The sequence below is a fragment of the Drosophila suzukii genome, chromosome 2L, assembly GCF_043229965.1.
Source record: "Drosophila suzukii chromosome 2L, CBGP_Dsuzu_IsoJpt1.0, whole genome shotgun sequence".
Classification (NCBI taxonomy): Eukaryota; Metazoa; Arthropoda; class Insecta; order Diptera; family Drosophilidae; genus Drosophila; species Drosophila suzukii.
This window is the reverse complement of record NC_092080.1, coordinates 19,733,388-19,753,501: the sequence shown is the minus strand read 5'-3', so window position 1 is coordinate 19,753,501 and position 20,114 is coordinate 19,733,388. Positions and strand designations below refer to the sequence as shown.

The 20,114-nt window shown below is 37.7% G+C and overlaps 1 protein-coding gene across 1 annotated transcript; it reads right to left on the bottom strand.

Moving 5' to 3' along the window:
* Nucleotides 1-19,129: 19,129 nt before the first annotated feature.
* On the bottom strand, nt 19,130-19,740 carry nur (nemuri). Its single transcript, XM_017084658.4, has one exon. The coding sequence runs from the start codon at nt 19,717-19,719 to the stop codon at nt 19,210-19,212; it is 510 nt and encodes a 169-aa protein (XP_016940147.3). The 5' UTR covers nt 19,720-19,740; the 3' UTR covers nt 19,130-19,209.
* Nucleotides 19,741-20,114: the final 374 nt, after the last annotated feature.

The following is a 20,114-nucleotide window of genomic DNA, read 5'->3' as shown; positions in this document are numbered from 1 at the left end:
AAAATCCGTCGCACAAGTTTGTCGAGGAGTTTAGCGCCATTTTTCGTATGCGTGGCCTGCCTTGATTTTACGACATTTTTGGCTGCGATTTCCATAAAGCAGAGTCCCCACGGCTAACTCCATAAAATTACAAGATACTACCTGTTAGAAGTTCCTCTGTGCCCAAATTCCAATAAACTCTCTGCACAATATTAGTTTTCATGCGGCGCCCAGCCCAAAAAATAACACAGGAAATAAAAATACATGGAAAGAAAAGAAGGAGCAAGTACACTTGCAAACAAAAAGGAGGAAAAAGTTTCGGGCGAGAGGGGTGAAAAAACTGCGAAATCATTTAAGCAAACAGTCACAGACTTTGGCAGTCCTCCGTTGGATCTACGATACCTGCATGGAAAACTTTCTGCTATGTGACTTTCAGAATTTTTAGTTTTGATTTCACGAGTTTTCCACGTTGCCATTGTTGTTGGCAGCTTAGTTTTGGTTTTGGCCTTAGCTGCAAATATTGCAAGTTGGGCCAAAGTCACGTGCAAGTTTACAGACATTCGGTTTGGTCTGGCACTTGGCACCCGTAAAATGGATTTCAGTATCCGGATGCGTTGTCTTTAAGCTGCAGATTCCTATCTCTTTAGTGGTATCCATGGATGCAGAAAACCTCGTTAGCAAATGCTTACTAAAGTGTGTTAAACATGTTTGGGATAGTTGGTTAGTAATTATGTTTTCATTCTGCGGGGCGAGACAAAAGATTAATAAAATCAAAAATAATACAAGAAATATTTATTCTGCGATGAATTAAAAGTAAACAGAGAGAAATATTGAAGTACATTGGCCTTGAATTAAGAACATTCGTTCTTAAAAACCATGTAAGTACATTTCGGTAGTAATGTTCTCAATATTAGAACGAAATTATGAGAAGAGAAAAGTTAAATTGAGTTTACTTAACAACATTTTCATAAGTATACACTACTGTCTGGACTTGAGAAAACGAAAACTTTTTCAACTTCAAGAACGTCGTTCTATTTTTAAGAACAATTTGAACTCAGAATAATCTCTGTGTACAAAATATTTGTATATACGAAAACAATGGCATAACTCTGAAGAACTTTTAAAATATTAACAAAGTTATGTTTAAAAACGTTTTTAGATGGAAGACATAAGAATGGGCTGTGCCCCTCCTTAAAAATTTGTTTTATTGACTTTTTTAAAAAATTTATTAAATAATTTCTTGATATTTGATCAATCACATTTTTTAAGGGAAATATGAAATGATAGGGAATATTATATTCTAATTTGGTATCACAAAAATGTATCTGCGCTGAGTTAGAAGAGGGCTCATTAATCAAATGATTATCAATTGGTATCTATTACACCTCCCAGTTTCAACTAATGTGCAGTCAACTATACCCATTTGCCTTCTCCTAACGCGAATCCACACATGTTAATTTGAATTTGAGGCATCCCCCTGATTTTGGAACCCATTGCTGGCACACATCCCTTCGAGATCCAACGGAGCGTAAGGAGGAAGTGTTCAACACCTTTTGCAGTGAATGGAGCATAAGAAATCATATCAAGTGCTTCGGCGTACGGATATAATATATATAACAATTTTCACACCATTTTCCTAACACGTTATTTGCGCGTATTTCATATATCCTTGCTGCCAGGATCCTCCTGCTCCTTCAGTGTGTGGATGTGTGCGTGTGAATTAGCGGCAAACGGATGTTGAATTGGTTTGCCTTCGCCTTGGCTTGCCACTCAAGTGTGAAGGTGTGTGTGCTCGTTACACGTGTACATATACATCCCATTGTGTGTGTGAGTGGAGGAGCATCTTGTGGCTGGTTTTTCCTTGTCCAATGTTGACTGCTTGTTTTTATTCCTTTTTATTTTATTTTTATTTTTGGAGCGCAGGATGTGCGCAGTCCTGGCACGTTGGCGCGCTTAAATCAAAGCAATTTGCCAAGCACAATCGTGTTGTAAATTATCGCCGCAGGATTTTGTTTTATTAAACCGGGAGTAAGTGTGTCTGTGTGTGAATATGCGATAGGGTGTGGCTGTTACTCGTCCTTTTAGCTGCCCGAGATTCATCGCACTCTGGATCTGGCTCAGCGTGGCGTTGATTGCTGCTGGGATTATGTATGTGGAGGACCAAATTTAAAGCACTGCGTTATTCATTGTGAAATGAATAAAACATTCATCATTTAAGTGAGATTGTGAGGATATTTTTAAAGATTTTACATTTTAATTATGATACAAATTTTGGTAAAAGAAGGAGCAAATTTCTTTCATTCTAATCGATACTTCTTCATTTTAGAAATAACACACTTAACATGGAATAAAAGATGTGCTCTTTATATACATTTAGAGACAAATTGACTGAAAAACAGATTAACTCCACATTGTCTTCTATATGAAATTAAACTTATTTAAAGTTAATTTTATGAAAGGTAAATTTTTACGAGATTTTGTGTTAAATTTTTCCTTAAATTAAGGAATACGTTAAAAAATATATTAAATTTTTTGGGTGTATCAAAGATTTGATTGAATTTTAAAAGTCTTTTTAAGCATAGCAACTAGCAATACACTTCCTATGTAAGTATTAGTTTTGTAAACTGTACTATCATTTTAAACAAATAAGTAAATAAATAAATGTAATGTTTTGTTCTTGTACTTTAAAACCATGAACTGTAATTTTTGTCGTATAAGAGCTCAATTCATATCACAAAGAAAAGAAATCAATATTTATTTAGGCAGCGTTTGACAAGACAATCGGCTACTTCGTTTGCGGATTAGCAGAGATTAAGGGCATCGTCGATAAGCAATAATCAGTTTCGGTTATTAGCCGATCCGCCTATAAATTGAAGGCGTTTTCCTTAAGCGAACATCAGTGTCGACTAGTCAGTGAAGTCACCAAGTTCAGTAATAGTTTAAGTCCAAATTTATTATACTACAGTTTCCTTAAGTAGTAACCATTAAAGGGTTGTTGTTATAACAAAATCAACCGTTTGATGTACTACTTTATGAAACTGCAGACCATTTCAACATTTCAAAGTAAATTGAAAATTTTGTTTTTGAAATTAAAAAATCATGTGTTTAAGTAGTGGATACAAAAGGCGATTTGCTTAAAAACGTTCGCATTGTATGCCCTACTTAACTAGTTGGTTTTTTTAAGCAACATCAAAATTATTGTTTTTTAATTGTGAAATAACTCGGTTGTACTTCGGATGAGAAATGTTTAGGATATTTGATAAAATAAATGAAACTGCTAATCAATGAATACTTACGAAACACCGATTTCAAAAAGGTTTTGAGTCTATTAGGATAGAAAAATAAATTTATTACTTCAACAATTTTTAATTTTTATGAACCAAAAAAATATAGACCAAGAATTAGAAATTAAAATATAAGAACTTATTAAGAATATTAAGATTAGTGTGACTCTATTTTTGAATTTTTCTTTGATACCATATATCACTTCTTTATCTAACAAAAATGAGATTATCTCGATTGTTATGTTATTGAAATCGTAACCTGCATTGTGTTTTTGGAGAACTCATTAGTAACCTGTGCTGGAGCTCTTGACATGATCGATTTCTTGAGAGACATCGCTCCCTGTGTTTGCATGCATAAATCAATGTTGCGATAAGGTTAATACAATTGCTGCTTAACACCTCGTTGCCGGTGCGAGTTTGGCTAAAAGAAGCTGGCAGATAGACGGGCAGACAGCCGAAACGATTTAGCCGACATACGTAACAATGTTGCCAAAACAGCGTGACAGCACCACAATAGCAACGACAATGGGCCAGGGGGGCAGTGTGGAGCGGCAGCACAACCCAATCGCCACCCAAAACCACCACCCACCACCCACTGGGGGTTAAAGCCGCATAGCTGCCATTTTTGCCATTTTCGCCATTCTTTCGCACGTGTGCCAAAGCTGCGACAATGAAAAGTGTGTGTGTGCGAGTGTGTGACTGGGTCGGTTATGTGAATGATTTTTCACTTTTCCCGAAATACATTTTTATAAATTCTGACAGGGCATTTGTTGAGCTCTCGCTGGTGTCGATGCCGCTGGCAAAGTTGATAAAAATGTTTTACTCCTTCCTTGCCAAAGTATTTCCTGAAAGGAACACACGAGCTTACGGAGGAATGTGTCCATTGTCGTGGGCCATGACTTATCGATGCAGCTCGAATATTGATGTCGGAATAATAAAGATACGCAGTTTTGTATTTGCACATTTTATTTGAGATTTCACAGCATATAAAGAAACTCGATAAGCCAATAAGTTTCGTACTCACAATAAAGGTTTTTACTGTATTCTTTTTTATTGGGTTTATTTAAATTTTCTAAGTGCAATACATAAACTCTTCACTTTTAGCCAACAATTATAAAATATAAAATCAATAAAAAAGTCTGTACAATTATAATGCAACTTAAACAATATAACAACATTTTCACAGTTAGGTAACTTGAACACGTATATCTTTTAAATGGTACTTTAAATTTCAATTATGGTCCTTATCAATGGCGAAATTGGTTTATTCCGTTCATTGAGGAAATAAAAAAACTTATAATGAAAAAAAAACATTTATAAAATTATTAAAAATAACTCATAGGTACGTAAATGTAGTATGGTAATTAAAAGACAAAATAAAAAAGTTAATTTTTAGATTAATGCTAAACCCAGTTGAGAATTATAAACAACACATTAGAGAAAATTTGTAAAGTTATTGTTGCATACTTTTGTGTGAAAGATATTACTTTTGTATAACTAAATTTGATAGTTAATAAACTATTTACTATTGCAATAACAAAATGCACATGTCACGTGAACGTAACTATGTTAAAAGTGGTTTAACTTTCTAAAAGTAAGCAAGGCAATATCAAATTAATATACAATTAATATACAACATTCTATATAGTAAAGTACAATTTTGTATAGTTACTAAACTATCTTCATTGGTCAATTTTACCATCCAAATATTGTATCTTAAAGGTTAGACCAACTTTATTTTCCAAACCAACATTAAAAAAAACTTATAGGTTTAAAAGATTTAGCCGCTTAATAAGACATAGACAGAGCCCTCCGCTTTGTGTCATTCAGCATTCTCACTTGAAGGTAAAAAAATGAGCTGTCAACAGCTGGCTAAGCAGCGCCATTTACTCTGAAAACCACAAGCAGTTGGTATAATAAACCAAATAAATATTATAACTTCATCAGCAGTCCTCAACTCCTACAACATCCTCAAAGTGTTGAGGCGCAAAGATTGATGATAAAAGAACTGTTTGGGAAAATGACCGACGACCGTTGACCCCCGCCGTGATGGACAAACCGTCCTTTTCGGGGTTCGTAGCTCAAATAATTCGCCCGAAAAACCCCCGACTATCTGCCCATCGCCCGCCTATCATCAACTCATAATGTTGACATTTTTCCCACAGTTCAATGGGCATCGAAATACAAACGTGTCTGTATTGCTGCTGGGCGTTATCTGTAGGTGGTAGAGGCTTCTGCCATCGGTAATATCTGAGGGATACAATAGAGGAGTGGGGGGAGATGAGAAATGAGATGTCGACCGTCTCTTTGTTTGATTGACTCGTCTTGGCCTTTGTTTCAATGACTCAAAACATATTGATGATAACTTGTCCAAATACAGACAACGTTGGAGGAGGGAAGGAGGTCATCTTTTCGAAGACGTGCTGTTTGATTTTCTTTTATATTTTTCATTTCTTGGTTCAGTGCGCGGCAAGTAGTTAAATATTTCCAACGTCATTTTCCTGTCATTTTCCTGCATACATATTTATATATCTATGAAATATTGTCTTGGCCACTCCTATCGCCATCACATCATTAGGCAACGACACCCGCACATCTGGAAATAAAAGAAAACCCAAGAAAATTTCTAGGCTTCTGTGTTGATTTGTTTGCCTGGCAATTATTATGCTTATCGTTGACACAAATCGCCATTTAATTAGTTCAATGCCTTTGTGCCGTGTTTGTATTTCCCATTGATTTGTTGACGCCCCCCAAGTTTGGCAGCAGGAAAGGCCACTTGTCGATAATGCTCGAGTAGGTTAATAGGGATCACGGGTCTCTGCGGCTGACAGCTGGCAAATATTTCCCCACTTAAATGTCATAATTGGCTCGCTTAATTTCCATGACAACTCACGCGAAAATGGACGTTATTTAATCAGTTTTGGCTGAAATTGGGTCGGTAATGCAATTAAAGAAAGCGCGTTCTGTTGCTTTTAAAACTGTATTAATATCCCCGTTTAATAATACATTGAACTTCGAAAGGTACAGGTGCGCTAATGGAATAAAAATATTTTAATTATTACTCAAACCGGATTTTATTTCAATGGTTAATGATTGAAACACAAGGAATTTGTTTGATATCAAGAAGGGGATGTATAAAAAAAAGGTTTATTTATTTTTCTGTTGCTAGAATTGAAAGCTAGACTTGTAAGGATAAAAGTATAACAATATGTTTCTATTCCTTCCATCACAACATTAAAGTATATCTCATTGCATCCGAATATTTCTTTATATTTCAGTTTAAAGGGACACTAAAATCCCTGCTGGTAATAGCAAATTTCAATAAATTCTACTCTTTGGGTGCCGCACATACGGCCAATAAATCATGGGCTTGGCCAGGACATAAATTACAATTAAAACTGAAATATAATTATGTTATCTGGGCAACTTTTCATTGAGGCAGCACACCGAGGAGTTCACAAAACATTTGCCACATTTGTGTGTGCGACCTCTGTGCGAGTATCTCACCTTTTAGCAACTATTAATTATGTCTGCGCTAGACGGACACAATAGCCAAAATGTCGCAAAAGTTTTGCTGTTCGAGCAGTTCGGCCCCTTGGGTTCTTTGGCGGCCATAAATCTGCATAAGCCGAATCCCCAAATCTCTCCACTCCGGTATCTGCATGTTTGTCGGAGCTTAATTAACATGGAAAGTGGCTGCAATTCGCCGTTTCATTGGGCATCCGGCTCATCTGGGGCATCTTAAGGACAAGCATTCGATGCACTTGTGTAAGGCGATTAATGTCGGCGCCAATGCGATTAGCTTCGAGCGTCGACTTTTAGCACTTAAAGTGCATTTGCCATAAACTTCGTCCACTTTTCAGCTCGGCATTGGCAGAGGCGTACGAAAAAATATGATCAAGATATAGGGATAAGTTAGGATTGTCAAATTATATATTATATAGAAAGGAAGGATTACTAAATTGCAAAATTTTTTATTTTAACTATCATAATATGTATTTATTTGTTAAGAGCTTCCAGAATAATTAGTTAATAATATAGCCGAACCACTTTTTCTTTATGTTTCAAGATTTTTGATGTTTGCTATGTATTAACTCCAAGAACCAAACATATAGGCCAAGAAAATTCGTAATAATAAATGATACTATTTTTTTACACAAAAAATATCGGAAATGTTTGTGCTCATATATGATATATGTATATTTTTTTAATAGTTGGGAAACAGTGGATGTTTCCAAATTTAAAAAATTTAAAAATCCCCTTCCGACCCCTTTTTCTTGTGTGCGCCACTGCCCTTTTATTCCTGCTTGGTCAGTTGGCTTAGTAGTTAGTAGTTCGTATCTGCTGGATGTGTCGCAGTATTTTATAGGTTAACTTTTGACCGGCCACGCCCTGCTCCCGTTCCCTTTGACATTCCCATGCATCGTCCATTTTGTTTTCCCTGCAATTTTCTTCGTTGTTCTACACAATTAACAGCCATTGCCGTTGCCACTTCGTCCCTTGCCGCGTTATCCCTTGGTAACCCCGGCGACCCCTTCCCTTTCTCCCTTGGCCTGTTTGTTTGTTTGGGGCTGCCCATCTCCCCACTTCGATTTCTGGCTTGTTTGCCTTGTTAGTTGCCGGTGGGCGTGGCTCATTGTACGAGTAATATGCGTTTTAGATTGTAGTCGTTGTGCTGTGCCTGTGGTCGAGTTCCTAGCTTCTCATCTTGTGTTTCTGCCCCTCCTCCGAAGCTTCCCACGGCCACCCATGGGTGGCCATGTTTTCCCCCAAATCCCGTGACTGTGACTTGCATAATGAGTAACATGTTTGTCGAAGGCCACTGCGGCTGAGCCCACGATTAATGGTCAATAATTGAAAACGTTTAAAGGGAGGTCTAGACTACAAGACCATATATGAATTTTAGAATTAATATTTGAGGTTGCAATTAAGTTCAGTCGATAAAGAATAGAAGAAATATCACCTGAGAGATATGCATTAAAGTCAGAACCCTCGTTCATATTCATTGGTTCACATTGGTTTTAAAATAAATGGAAACTCATATATTAGTTCGGAAGAACAGAACTTAATTGTGGCAAACACCGAAATACTGGTCAATACTACGAAAAAAAAGAAATGATTACCTTTTGATACATTTTGTATTCAGAAAGAAATTTATTTTAAGAGTTTCTGCCATAATAGGAATCTGATTTCAGCTTCAACAAAAGAAATTAAACGCAACCACTTTGAAAGGACATTATGAAATGCCAACCTGTTGTCCATTTCGTACTTTTTTGGTTTTGTGTAATTGCACAATTGGTAGGGTCTAATTTTTCTTGTCCTTCCCTTTTAGACACATCATGTCGCAGTGCTATTTCTGAGCGATTGGCCCCTTACAATCCATCCAACCGAACGGAATGTGATGGAAAAAGTCAGCAGCCGGGACAGAAGACTATCAGGGCCATCAGCAGCAGTTGCAATTCTGAGGGAGCAGAGCAACAAATGATTTAGAAAATGATTTATGGCACACTCATCTAATTACCAGGACCCGCAGAGTGGACCCTGGACAAAAAGCCTTGGCCAGGACCGGGCTCCTGATGACAATTGTGCCCCATTTGTAGCCGATGTTGCTGCTGTGGGTGTGGCAAGAGTGTGTTTGTCAGCAACATCATTGGCGACATTAATGACGTACGCCATCAGTTAGGAGGGGCATCATGGGTGCCAGTTCCCTTATATAGCATATATACCCCTTACCATTACCCAAGCCTTTTTCCAAGCCCTTTTCCGCGACTGCATCGCATCAATCGTCATCAGTTGCGAATGCTGCGGCTGTAAAATGGGTTTCGTATTAGTATCGCATCAATTATAATTTCCAGCTGACATGCGAATAGCTCCCGGATTTGTTGCAATTTTTCCGCACACTCCCAGCCACTTTGATTGCCAGTTTGATTGACGTGTGTAGCCTGCTGCCATTGTGGTGTGTTTGTTATCCCGAATAACCATTTTCCACCGACATCGTAGCCCTCAATTCGAATTTAATTTACGTTGCTTTCACATAGAGAAAAAAAAGCCGGATTTTTGATGGAATGTTTTTGTTTTTCTTTATTGATTTACCATTATGCGTTCTGTGCCCGTTGTTAGCCGATTCGTGGGAGTGGTCACTGCCCGGGGATACGTTTTGGCTAATGATTGTTTGTGTACCAAAGCCATGTGATTATACGGAACTACCTCTGATAATCTACAAGCTATCATTGTTTAATAGACAGGCGAGGTATAATGAACAACAGATATCATATTGCTTGCATCAGGAACCAAATTTAAAATTCGGTAATTGCCATATGAAATCAATAAGGATGATTGAAAACTAATACATTTATGTGCTTATAAATCTTAAATCATTGTGCTTAAATCATTGTTTAATAGACGCAAGAAATATCAGGAAAAAGATTTAAAATTCGGTAATTGCCATACATATGTAATCAATAAGGATGATTAAAAAATTTAAATTTATTTATTTAAACAGCTTGAAACGTGAATATTAAATCATTGTTTCATAGACAGGTGAAATGTGATGTGTAGTAGATATAATATTATATGAATTTTAAATGCGGTAATTGCCATATGTAATCAATAAGGATGATTAAAATCTAGTAAATTAATGGACTTAAAAAATATATTTAAATAAATTATTATAAAATTCCGGCCGCCTGAAAAAATAATATTAACTTACTGTTTTATAGAAGGGCGAAATGTAATGAACAGTAGATATTATTTTGTACTGATTTTGAATTCGGTGTTTGCCATATGTACGTTTATGATTTAATTAAAACTAAATGAGTTTTTCAGTAGTTTTAAAGACTCCCTTTTACATAAAACCACGTTAGCTTAAATCTCAAATTATTGTATAATAGGCGGATGAAGTATCAGGAACAAGATCTACAATTCGGTGATTGCCATATGTAATCAATAAGTATGATTAAAAACTAAATATGATTTTTTATATCTCAAATTAAAACAGATGAATTATTCAGTAGTTTTAAAGACTCAGTTTAACATAAATTCCCGCCAGCTTGAATCTTTAATCAATGCTGTTTTCATTGTATTCCGAGCAATCACCTGTCCAAGCCGAAACCGAGACAGGAACAAATCAAAAACTAATTCCAGCTCACCAGGAGCAACATCCTTGAACAAACCGAGAACAGGATTTCAAAGCTTTTCATTGCCGACGGCGGCACTCGCCCCACTGCCTCCATCCCCTGGCATCTGTCAGAAAAATAAACAAAACTGCAAATTTTATCGTCGTGAACGTTTATGCACAAATTGCTTCCAGGTTTTAGCGCTGTCGTGTCTGTCGCCTTATCGAATTTCGGGACAAGGATGCCGCAGCAGACTCTATCTCGATGTAGGACTTCGGATCCGATTCTCCACTGGCAGTACGGCGGATTCTGCGGATTCTCCGTGCTCCGCGCTCCTTTCTCCACGACAAAGTAAAGTTTTCCTGCTCAAGGCGTAAAATGAAATCGACAGTAATTTGTGTGTTATCTGTCTCCCTCTGACGCAATGCTACATCTGTTGGAATAACAATTGTGACAACTTTTGCTACTCCTCGAGTGTGTGGGGAAAAGTTCAACAACAGGAAATTACTTTAATTCGAAAAGTTGACTTTATCAAACTATGATATCTAAACGACGCGTCGGCTGGTGTTAATGTGGGCGACAAATATTGTATTCGCCCCCCACGACTTTGGTTCAATAATCCCCGGCTTCATCATATTGTCATCTTTGAATGGGAAAGATGGAGTGGGTCGGGGCCAAAGTAAGGAGTCCCAGCAGCCCCTAAGTCACTTTGATGGCGCATAAGTAAGTGCCAATGAATAATTCATGTGCTATTTATACAAAATCGAAATGATAATCGTTCACTTTAGCATTTAAATCAGTTCATTCTGCTGGCGTTCTACCTCTCCATGGGTTCGTGTGATAAAAACCAATTTACATTTGATGGATTGGGAAACGCAATCCTAGGGTTAATTTAGAGTTGGAGTTGCTGAGAGGTCGTTTGTTTTATATTATATTCAGGGTTTGACAGATGACCTTAATAAGTGTTTAAATGTTTAGATAAACAGAATCATACTTTCTGGGGGGTGGTTTACTTTTTTTTAGAATATTTCTGGTTAAAATCGGGAACTGAATCGAGTTTTAAATAGAAAGATAGATAGATCCCTAATCTATTTATAAAATCAAACTGAAGTTAAGTACATTATTCCTTGTTATTTTTCTTGGCTTAAAGAAAAGTTGGTATGGGATCCTTGCAACCCTAGGGTTAATTTATAGTTGGAGTTACAAAGAGGTGGTTTACATGGTTGGCTTACATTTCTTAAAGACATGTCTTGATAAAATCGCGTTCCGAATCGAGTTCTCAATAGATAGAATGCAAAAAAGAAGGCTTAACCTATATAAGCTATTTACAAAATCAAGTTGAAATCAAATATATTTATACTTTCTATTTTTCTTAGCTTAAAGAAAAGTTCCTTGGCGCATGAAGTGCTATTTTTATTTACTCCTTTAAGTGGATTTCCCTATCGCTTTAATAAAGTGATACCCATCTATAATTATGACACCAGCTGCGGCGCTTTTCATTTCCTCGCCACTTATGTGCTTTCGCAGCTTTGGCTCTTGCCCCCCCCTTGAAATGGCTCCTCGAAATCCCGCCTGCCATGCCAATTGACATTTATGGCTTGTGCAAGCATGCAAATCCGACGATAACACGCCTCACCACACGCCAATGTGTGGGCGGAGTGGGCGGTAGAAAAAAGCCTAGAAAAGGCTAAAAAAAATGGGGAAAAGGGGTTAAAGGGGTGGCACTTAAGAGGCGGGTGCCTTTAGTTCCCATCCGTATTTATTCATAACTGCAATTGCAGTGCCCTTTCTTGGCCCACCACGCATTGGCAAGCTGTCGAGCATGAATTTTTCTGTTAAATTGTCTTGTTGAAAGAAAATCGCACACACTTAATGCCTGGGCAGAGGGATAAACCCGATTTGCATGTCACTGCCACTGTCAACTGGAAAAGCGGAGGTGGCTGAAGGCAGCTCGCAACTTGGATTTTGCATTTTGCATTTTGCATTGCCGGAATGCATTTCCCGCTGGCAGTTGATAAACGACGTGCAGCACTCAGTTCTTAGAGTGTCGGGCTTGCTTTTCCCTATTTTTCCCGCAGATATACATATATAGCATGTGGAAAAAGCAAACTGTTGGTGAAAGACTCTCTCCAAATGATTTCAATTCGCGATGAGTGGTGAGTGTTCTGCGAGTGAGTGATGATTGTCAGACAAACTCTCGCCTTGCACCCACATATTTTCACTCCGCAGGCCCCGCTTCTGGGCTTATCGCACACTTGTTGCCGGGCTTTGCATAATTTATGATCTTTGCCGTAATTGCTCTATTTTATGTCCTCACCCAACTGGGATTTAAGGCCCCAGCTCCCCCACTCGTCGTCTTCTTATCAAGGACCCGCTGGGAACCAAGGCCCGCCGAAGGCAGGCTCTTCGGGACCTAAGCCTTTTTAAATTTATGTCAAATGCATTTGTAAAATACGACAAACTTACGAGTGGTAACACCGATTTCTGTGCCATTTAAACTGAGACTGCACAGTGTGTTTTTCAAGAAGATATTATTTTCTTTAATGGTTTTACATAAGTTCGTTTTTCTCAGTCTTCTTAAGGTATGGAAGGTAATAACCTGATATTATTGCAAAGATGTTTTTTTTTTAATTTAACTTAACCATACTACTTTGCTATTATATTAATAATATTTAAGCATTAATAATCCTTGTACAGTACATATGATTGGTTGCAGCCACCTTTGCCCAAAAAGCTTTAAATAATTTGATGTTTGGGTAACAAGAAAGATAAATAATTAAATACATTGTTCTTGATTTAAGAACATTCGTTCTTAAAAGTTAAATTGAGTGTATATGATGATTTGATTTAGGCACAATAAAAACATTTTCTTCTATAAAATTTCGTTTCTTTTTGAGGAACATTCTAAACTCGAATTAGAACGTCAGAATTCTCTCTGTGAATCCTAAAATTTTGAAATAATTCTTATATATATTTTTAGAGAGCGTTATTGCATAGATAAACAGATTTATCTGCTATTGACGTGGCAAAACTAACTTTTTTTTTGCTTATCCGCATAAAGGTAAATTGAGGAACTATAGGAATTCACAAGTCTTTACTTTTAGGTCTCACTGTACAGCCACGTCGATTGTGAAGGAAGAGAGTAAATACTGAATGTGGGAACAGCGAAAAAATCTTGGCGCATTTTCGTGCAGTTGGTTGGTTGGTGGGAAATATTCGTGCAGGGAAAATGTAATTTCAGAGCACGTTGGCGGTCTCAACTTTTGCTCGTTTTCTTGTCCTCCGTGTTGGCTCCTCGACCACATATGCATATAAGTTGCAAATGCTACAAAATGGCGACAGCGGTCCCATTCCCCAAGTTCCAAGTTCCGAGTTCCGAGATCCGGGAATGGGAATGGGAACGGGGGACCCCTTCAATATGTGTTGTCTTTATCAGGTTCGCCATCGCCGCCATTTCTTTTGGGGGAACTCTGGGATTTGCTTGGCTTTTATGGAAAACACATTTAGGACGCTTTCTGGCTGGTAAGCACTTGGAGGACGAGCGCCTTAACTCAGGTCTGTTTTTCATCTTTTATCTTATGCAAATAATGCCAGGTGCATGCGAAAAAAAGGAGTACCTGACGCCATTCGAATGGCAGTTAAGGCAGGTGTGTGCACTATTTACACTCGAGATAGTGCGCTCCGAAAATTTGGTCACGAAGTGCTGGGAATATTTGCCGGCATTAAACAAAGTGGGCGCACGAAGGTGCCTCTCGCCAAATAGGCCAAAGGCGGAAAACATTTTAAATTCACATCTTTTTTGTATCGAGTATCGAAACGCGGAAAACATTTCACATGCATATGCCGCAAATCAATACGCACTTCGGTGCAAATATGTTGCTTCGTGTGTGTGTGTGTGTGTGTGCATTTCCATTCACACACACACACACATATGCATATATGTTGTGCAAATAAAATGGCGCCAACAAGCACGCACCATATTGTATTTATGTAAATTTATTTCCGTTACATTTCCGCCGCTCAATTGAAAATCGGCAAGTGATTTTCCATTTTTCCGCCCCTCCTGCGTACATTTCCTCCTTGCTGTTGTTGTTGCTGGCCAAAGTAACTGTGGGCTTGAAAAGTATTTAATAAAAAAAAGCAAAAACTGCAAATATGTATGCATTTTCGTTGGCCTCGAGTGCTTGGCCTTTGTGCCAAGTCAATCTGAATAACAGATTTTTGTTTTCATCTTGTTCGGCGGATTTGTATTAAGTCCCATTCAAGGAAGGCAATTGAGCTGCGAACCTTTGCGGAATACTAAATGGATTGAATAATATTTTCAGAGCCTCTTTGGTGGTTATTGAAAGAGGATAGCAACGTTTCAAGATGTTGGTTTGTGTAATCTAAGAGTTCTCCATGAATTGATTTTATATTTATCTTTTTAAACCTCAAGGTTAGTCTTACTATTTTGATAGCAGCCATTTTCTTACAATAAATACAACTAAATTCTTTTTAAGTCCCATTTAAGAAGGGCAGTCGAGCTGGAAGCCACTATCTAATATTAAATTTATTGAATAATTTTCTCACTTCCTCTTTTGTGGTAATTGAAAAGGATACCAAAGTTTGGTTCGTGTAGTCTAAGAGTTTTTGCATAATTAATGTTATAAATATCTTTAAAAACCTCATGGTTTATCTTTCTAGTTTAATAGCATTTTATAGCACACAGTATGAATGTTCGTAAAATTAATACTTAGTTTAAGTTACATTCAAGAAGAGCAGTTGAGCTGAAAATAATAAATTATTAAAAATAATTTAATAATATTCCCAGTTCTTTTTTGAAGGTTATTAAACAAGGACACCAAAGCTTCAAAATGTTGGTATTTGCGATCTAAACGTTTTTAAAAGGCATTTGACCCACTGCGGAATATGAAATCTATCAAATCAGTTCCCTTGAGTTGATAGACTTAGAGTTGTCTTTTTGTATCCATCTTAAAGAACTCTCAAGGTTTGCTAACAATAAGATAGCATTTTATAGCTGTCAATGCTAACTTTTTCTAAAAATAATTAAAATAATTTTATTTCGTTCATTAAAAACATGCTGATTATAATCCTAATATGTATTAGTAAGACCAGTTCGTAGTTAAGTAATGATAATTTTGCTTTCATTATAGCTTTTTCTCTGTCCACGTGTACATATATTCGTTTAAAAGTTTAATTTTATTTCGTTTTAAACAGCTTTCTTTGCTTTCTTTTGGAAATGGGGCGGGGGATAACTATGTAAACTAGAGCAGCCAATTTAATTTCCCGTTGGCTTATTGTCCCATCTAAATTGTTTGGCTCTTTTGGCTTTTGTTGCTGCTAAAAGCCAAACAATGGCCGCCTATTGTTGGCTGAACAAACTCAGACAAAGGCCAAACTTTTTGTCTGCATCTCGGTGTCGCTTAGTGAATGCCAATGGATATGGACACATGTTGCAGATGCAGAGGAAATTAAAAACTTCTCACAGCACATTTCGCAGGGCGGTGGCTTAATTAAACGTTAAGCGGATCCAATGTCGAACCATCATCTGCTCATTATCTTTCCCTGAATTCTGGATGCATTTCAATGGAGAGGTCCATCATCAAAATGTGCGGCCTGTGGCACTGTGGCTGATGTTCTCCATTCACATGAGTTTAATTTCCTGCAGGCCACAAACTATTTGTGGCTTAATGTGACCCCTCGTTGGGCGGACTCGTTTATGCAGTCCCTACACTTGGACAAACTTTTGTCTTGATGGACTGGCGGAGTTGCAGCTGGAGTTTGCACCACCAAATCCGAATGTAGTCGCGGATACGACTCATGTTGCACCATATGTTGTCTAATAATCCCAGAATGGACTGAAACTTGGTGGCGGCCGCAAAACTTTTCCACCGACTGCAGCACAGAAGCCAAGGAAGTTCGGCAGAGTGTAGTAGTGGCCAGGGCCAAGACCGAGGATGTGGCAACAGCCCAGCAACATTGGCACATTCATCATTTTTCGGGCCCTGTTGCCAGGAGGAGAGCCAAGGACCAAGGACCAAGGATCTCGGCCGGCAGGCGACAGCAGCTGTTGCAGCAACGCCGCGGCAACTTCTTGTCACATGTCACGTCGCTGCAGGGGAGGCACAGGACCAAAGGACAAAAGGACGACGGGACGTCACAAAGAATGCGAAACAGGCCCAACACAGCCCCCTTTTTTGCCATTTTTTCAAAGGCTTTCGAAAGTTTTACGTCACTGATGGGGGTCTTTAAGCAACTGTTGGTATAATAGAGTTTCAGTTATTAAGTAAAGCTTTAACTGTGTCAGTATGGAACCTCCTTTTTGTTGCTTTATTATTATTTTGGTAATTTAACTATACGTAGTTTGTACACTCAAAAAATATCCCTAAATTAATAATAGTTTAATAATTAAATAAACTATTTGGTGAAGACTTAAAGGCATAAACCTTAGATTCCGCTTTAAGGAGCTGCAAGAGAAAACGAGTCAAAATATTGATGATCAGCATACAGAACTGTACTACTAATACGCCTAAAAATAAGACATAAACTAATCTATTGCTACACTCAAAAAAAAAATCACCATAAATATTAGAAAATCGCCCGTGATTTCAAAACGCCATTGAATTAAGAAATATTTTCTTGATTATAGAAAAAATGTCAACAATTTAAGGAATTCGCCATAATTTATTTTTTTTTTGTAATGAAGAAGAGGAAGAACCGCATTTTTTTCTTAAACTAATGGCGAATTTTTCTTAATTTTTTTTCTTGAAATAATGGTAAATTCTTACTTAAATTTAGGAAAGAAATACCCATATTTTAAGAAAAAGTTACTTTTTTTTATACATTTTGATGGTGGTCTAGCTGGTAAAGACGTCCGGTCAATAAACAATCGAACAAAAGTACCTGGTTCGAGCCCACGCCACGGCAAGTGTACCCTTTGTTTATTATTATTTTTTTTTTTTAATTGATGTAATTTTTATTCTTATTAGTTTCACTTTTCTATTTACCAAATTGTTTAAACGGTTGTTAAAAAGGTTTAGATTAGAATAAACGTTATTGGTATGCGTAAAGCTGGACCAAAAACACCTTAGCCATGTTTAGTCATTGTATGACAAGAAGCACGCGTGGCCGAATGGTTAAGACGTCTGGCTATGGTGTGAGCAGTTGCGGGTTCGAGTTCACTCCGGGGTTGTCTGAGGTAAGGATTTTTCCATTTGTTATATTTATTTATATGTTTATAAAAAGTATTTATATAAATTAAATCTTTAATAAATTCAGGTAAATGTAAAAATTTTCAGACTGTATTCCCATGTAATAATTGCCATTAAAATTAGAAACGGTTTTATCCATTTAAAATCCAAAATTGGTATACAAAACCAACCAAATTCCTCTAATGTAAAGTGTAAAATGTAATGTAATCTTACATTATAAATATTTTTTTTCTTATTTTAATAAATTTTTCCTTAATTTTAAGGTTTTTTACCATACATTTAAGAAAAATTTGTCATTATTTCCAGAAATGGCAAACTATAAATTCAAGAAAATTATTTATTTAAAATAAAGGTGAGTCGCCGTTGGATGAAAATCATAGGCGATTTTCTTGATTTAAAGGCGAATTTCTTGATTTAAGGGCGATTTTTTTTTTGGGTGTACATTAGTTCGGAGTACAAACTTAATAATAATAATAATAATAAGTTATTAAGTGAAGCTTTAACTGTTTCAGTATGGAACCTCCATTTTGTTGCTTTATTATTTTGGTAATATTACTATAGGTAGTTTGTAAAAAAAAATGTTTCAAAAAAATGCAATATTTGGTAAAGACTTAAAGGCATAAACCCTAAATTTCGCTTTAAAGAGCTGCAAAAGGAAACTAGCCCAATATGTTGCTGATCAGTATACAGAACTGTATTACTAATACGCCTTAAAATAAGACGCAAACTAATCTATTGCTACATTAATTCGGAGTACAAACTTAATAATTATCAGTATTGAATCAATAACTACACTTTTATATCATCTTTGGTGTAATATCGTTTAAATTATTGAGTGAAGCTTTAACTGTTTCAGTATAGAACCGCCTTTAGTTGCTTTATTATAATTTTGGTAATACCATACGTAGTATGTACACACAAAAAAATATCCCTTAATGAATAATTGTTTCATAATAAAATAAAATATTTGGTAACAACTTAGAGGCGCAAACTCTAGGTTTCACTTTAGGAAATCCACATAACTGTACTTCTAATAAGCCAAAAAATAAGGCAAACATAGAAACTAATCTATTGCTACATTAATTGGGAGTACAAACTTAATAATAATTAGTATTGAATCAATTCCTACACTTTCATAACATCTTTGGTATATTATAAACTGTTGTTTTTGGGAATATGTATAGCAACATTTTTAATAGCCGAAATAGTCTAGTTCATACTTATACAATAAGAAACCCTTATATATTCATTGCGATATGGAATAACATTGGCTATGAAGTTAAATGAAACTAAAGCATTTTTCAAAGATTCGTAATCAGTTATCGGATCTATGGATTCACAGAATTATGGATACTTTCCTAACATCAATGATTGTTGAATTAAGGTGGTGCTGTTTCACTATTACAATACTTACGGATAAAGGATCTAGTGTGGATCGATCCGAACTGATCAAATATTTTTTGATAACTCTTTTTTGTTTAGTAAATATCAATACTAACAAATAAGTTATATAAAAATTAAAAAGCAATGTTGGTTGGACTACGTTTTTAAAAATATTGTTTATTTGTGCTATTCGAGTCAGGTGATCGGGCAGTTAGTCTTAGATGGGAGGGGAGATTCTTAGGCCTTGCCCTTGCCGGAGCGCCTCTTGACGGAGGCACGACGACGAGCGCCGCCACGACGTCCCCCGCGCCTGCGTCCACCTCGGCGTCCACCGCGGCGACCTCGGCGACCTCCGCGGCGTCCTCGGCGACCTCCCCGGCGTCCGCCACGACGACGGCCGGCACGAACGACGCGGCGGGCACGGGCGTCATTCTTGTTGGGCCGCACAACGGTGTCCTTGTCCTTGGTGGCGGTGGCGTTGGCGGTGTCCTGTTTGTTCTCAGTGGCAGCGGCGCCATCTTCGCTGCGGGCCTCCAGACCGTTCCTCTGCTGCTCCTGCTCCTGTCGCTCGACCTCCTGCTCCTGGGCGGCCAGAGCGGACTCCTCCTTGCTGTCCGAGCTCTTCTCGACCAGCTCGGAGCCACGGCGGGAGCTGAGGACTCGGCTGCGCTGGGCCGCCGCTTCGGTGGAGACCACCAGGCAGCAGAGGGCCGCCAGGGCAAAGATCAGGCTGAATTTGGCTGACATACTGGTACTCGGGTCGAACTGTTGCTTGTGGAAGGCCGGAAGTGGTTGTGATGCCTTCTGGGTGTCACCTCCGGTTTTTTATACTCCTAAAGAGCTCCGTTAGAGCTAACCAGTATCACCTGTTTAAATGTTTTCCCACTGCAAGATGTTGCAACCCACTTCTCACACCTTGCCCAGCTGTGTTTGCCCCCCGGCATCTCGATACCGTATCGATGCTATTAATTTGATCTTTTGTTTACCCTTTCGCCTTTCAACTGCAGCACATTTTCCGGTTCCTCCGCTTACGCTTCATTTCCTTACAAATTGCTTGCCCTCCGGCTGGCTTGGCTAACTCCACTGCGTCCGCAAATAATTGGTTTCTGGCTCCTTGTACCAGGGCCTGCTGGTTGGAACCG

Bases quoted from the DNA above. Each gene is read 5' to 3' on its own strand.
- nur (XM_017084658.4), bottom strand. From the start codon at position 19,719: ATGTCAGCCAAATTCAGCCTGATCTTTGCCCTGGCGGCCCTCTGCTGC.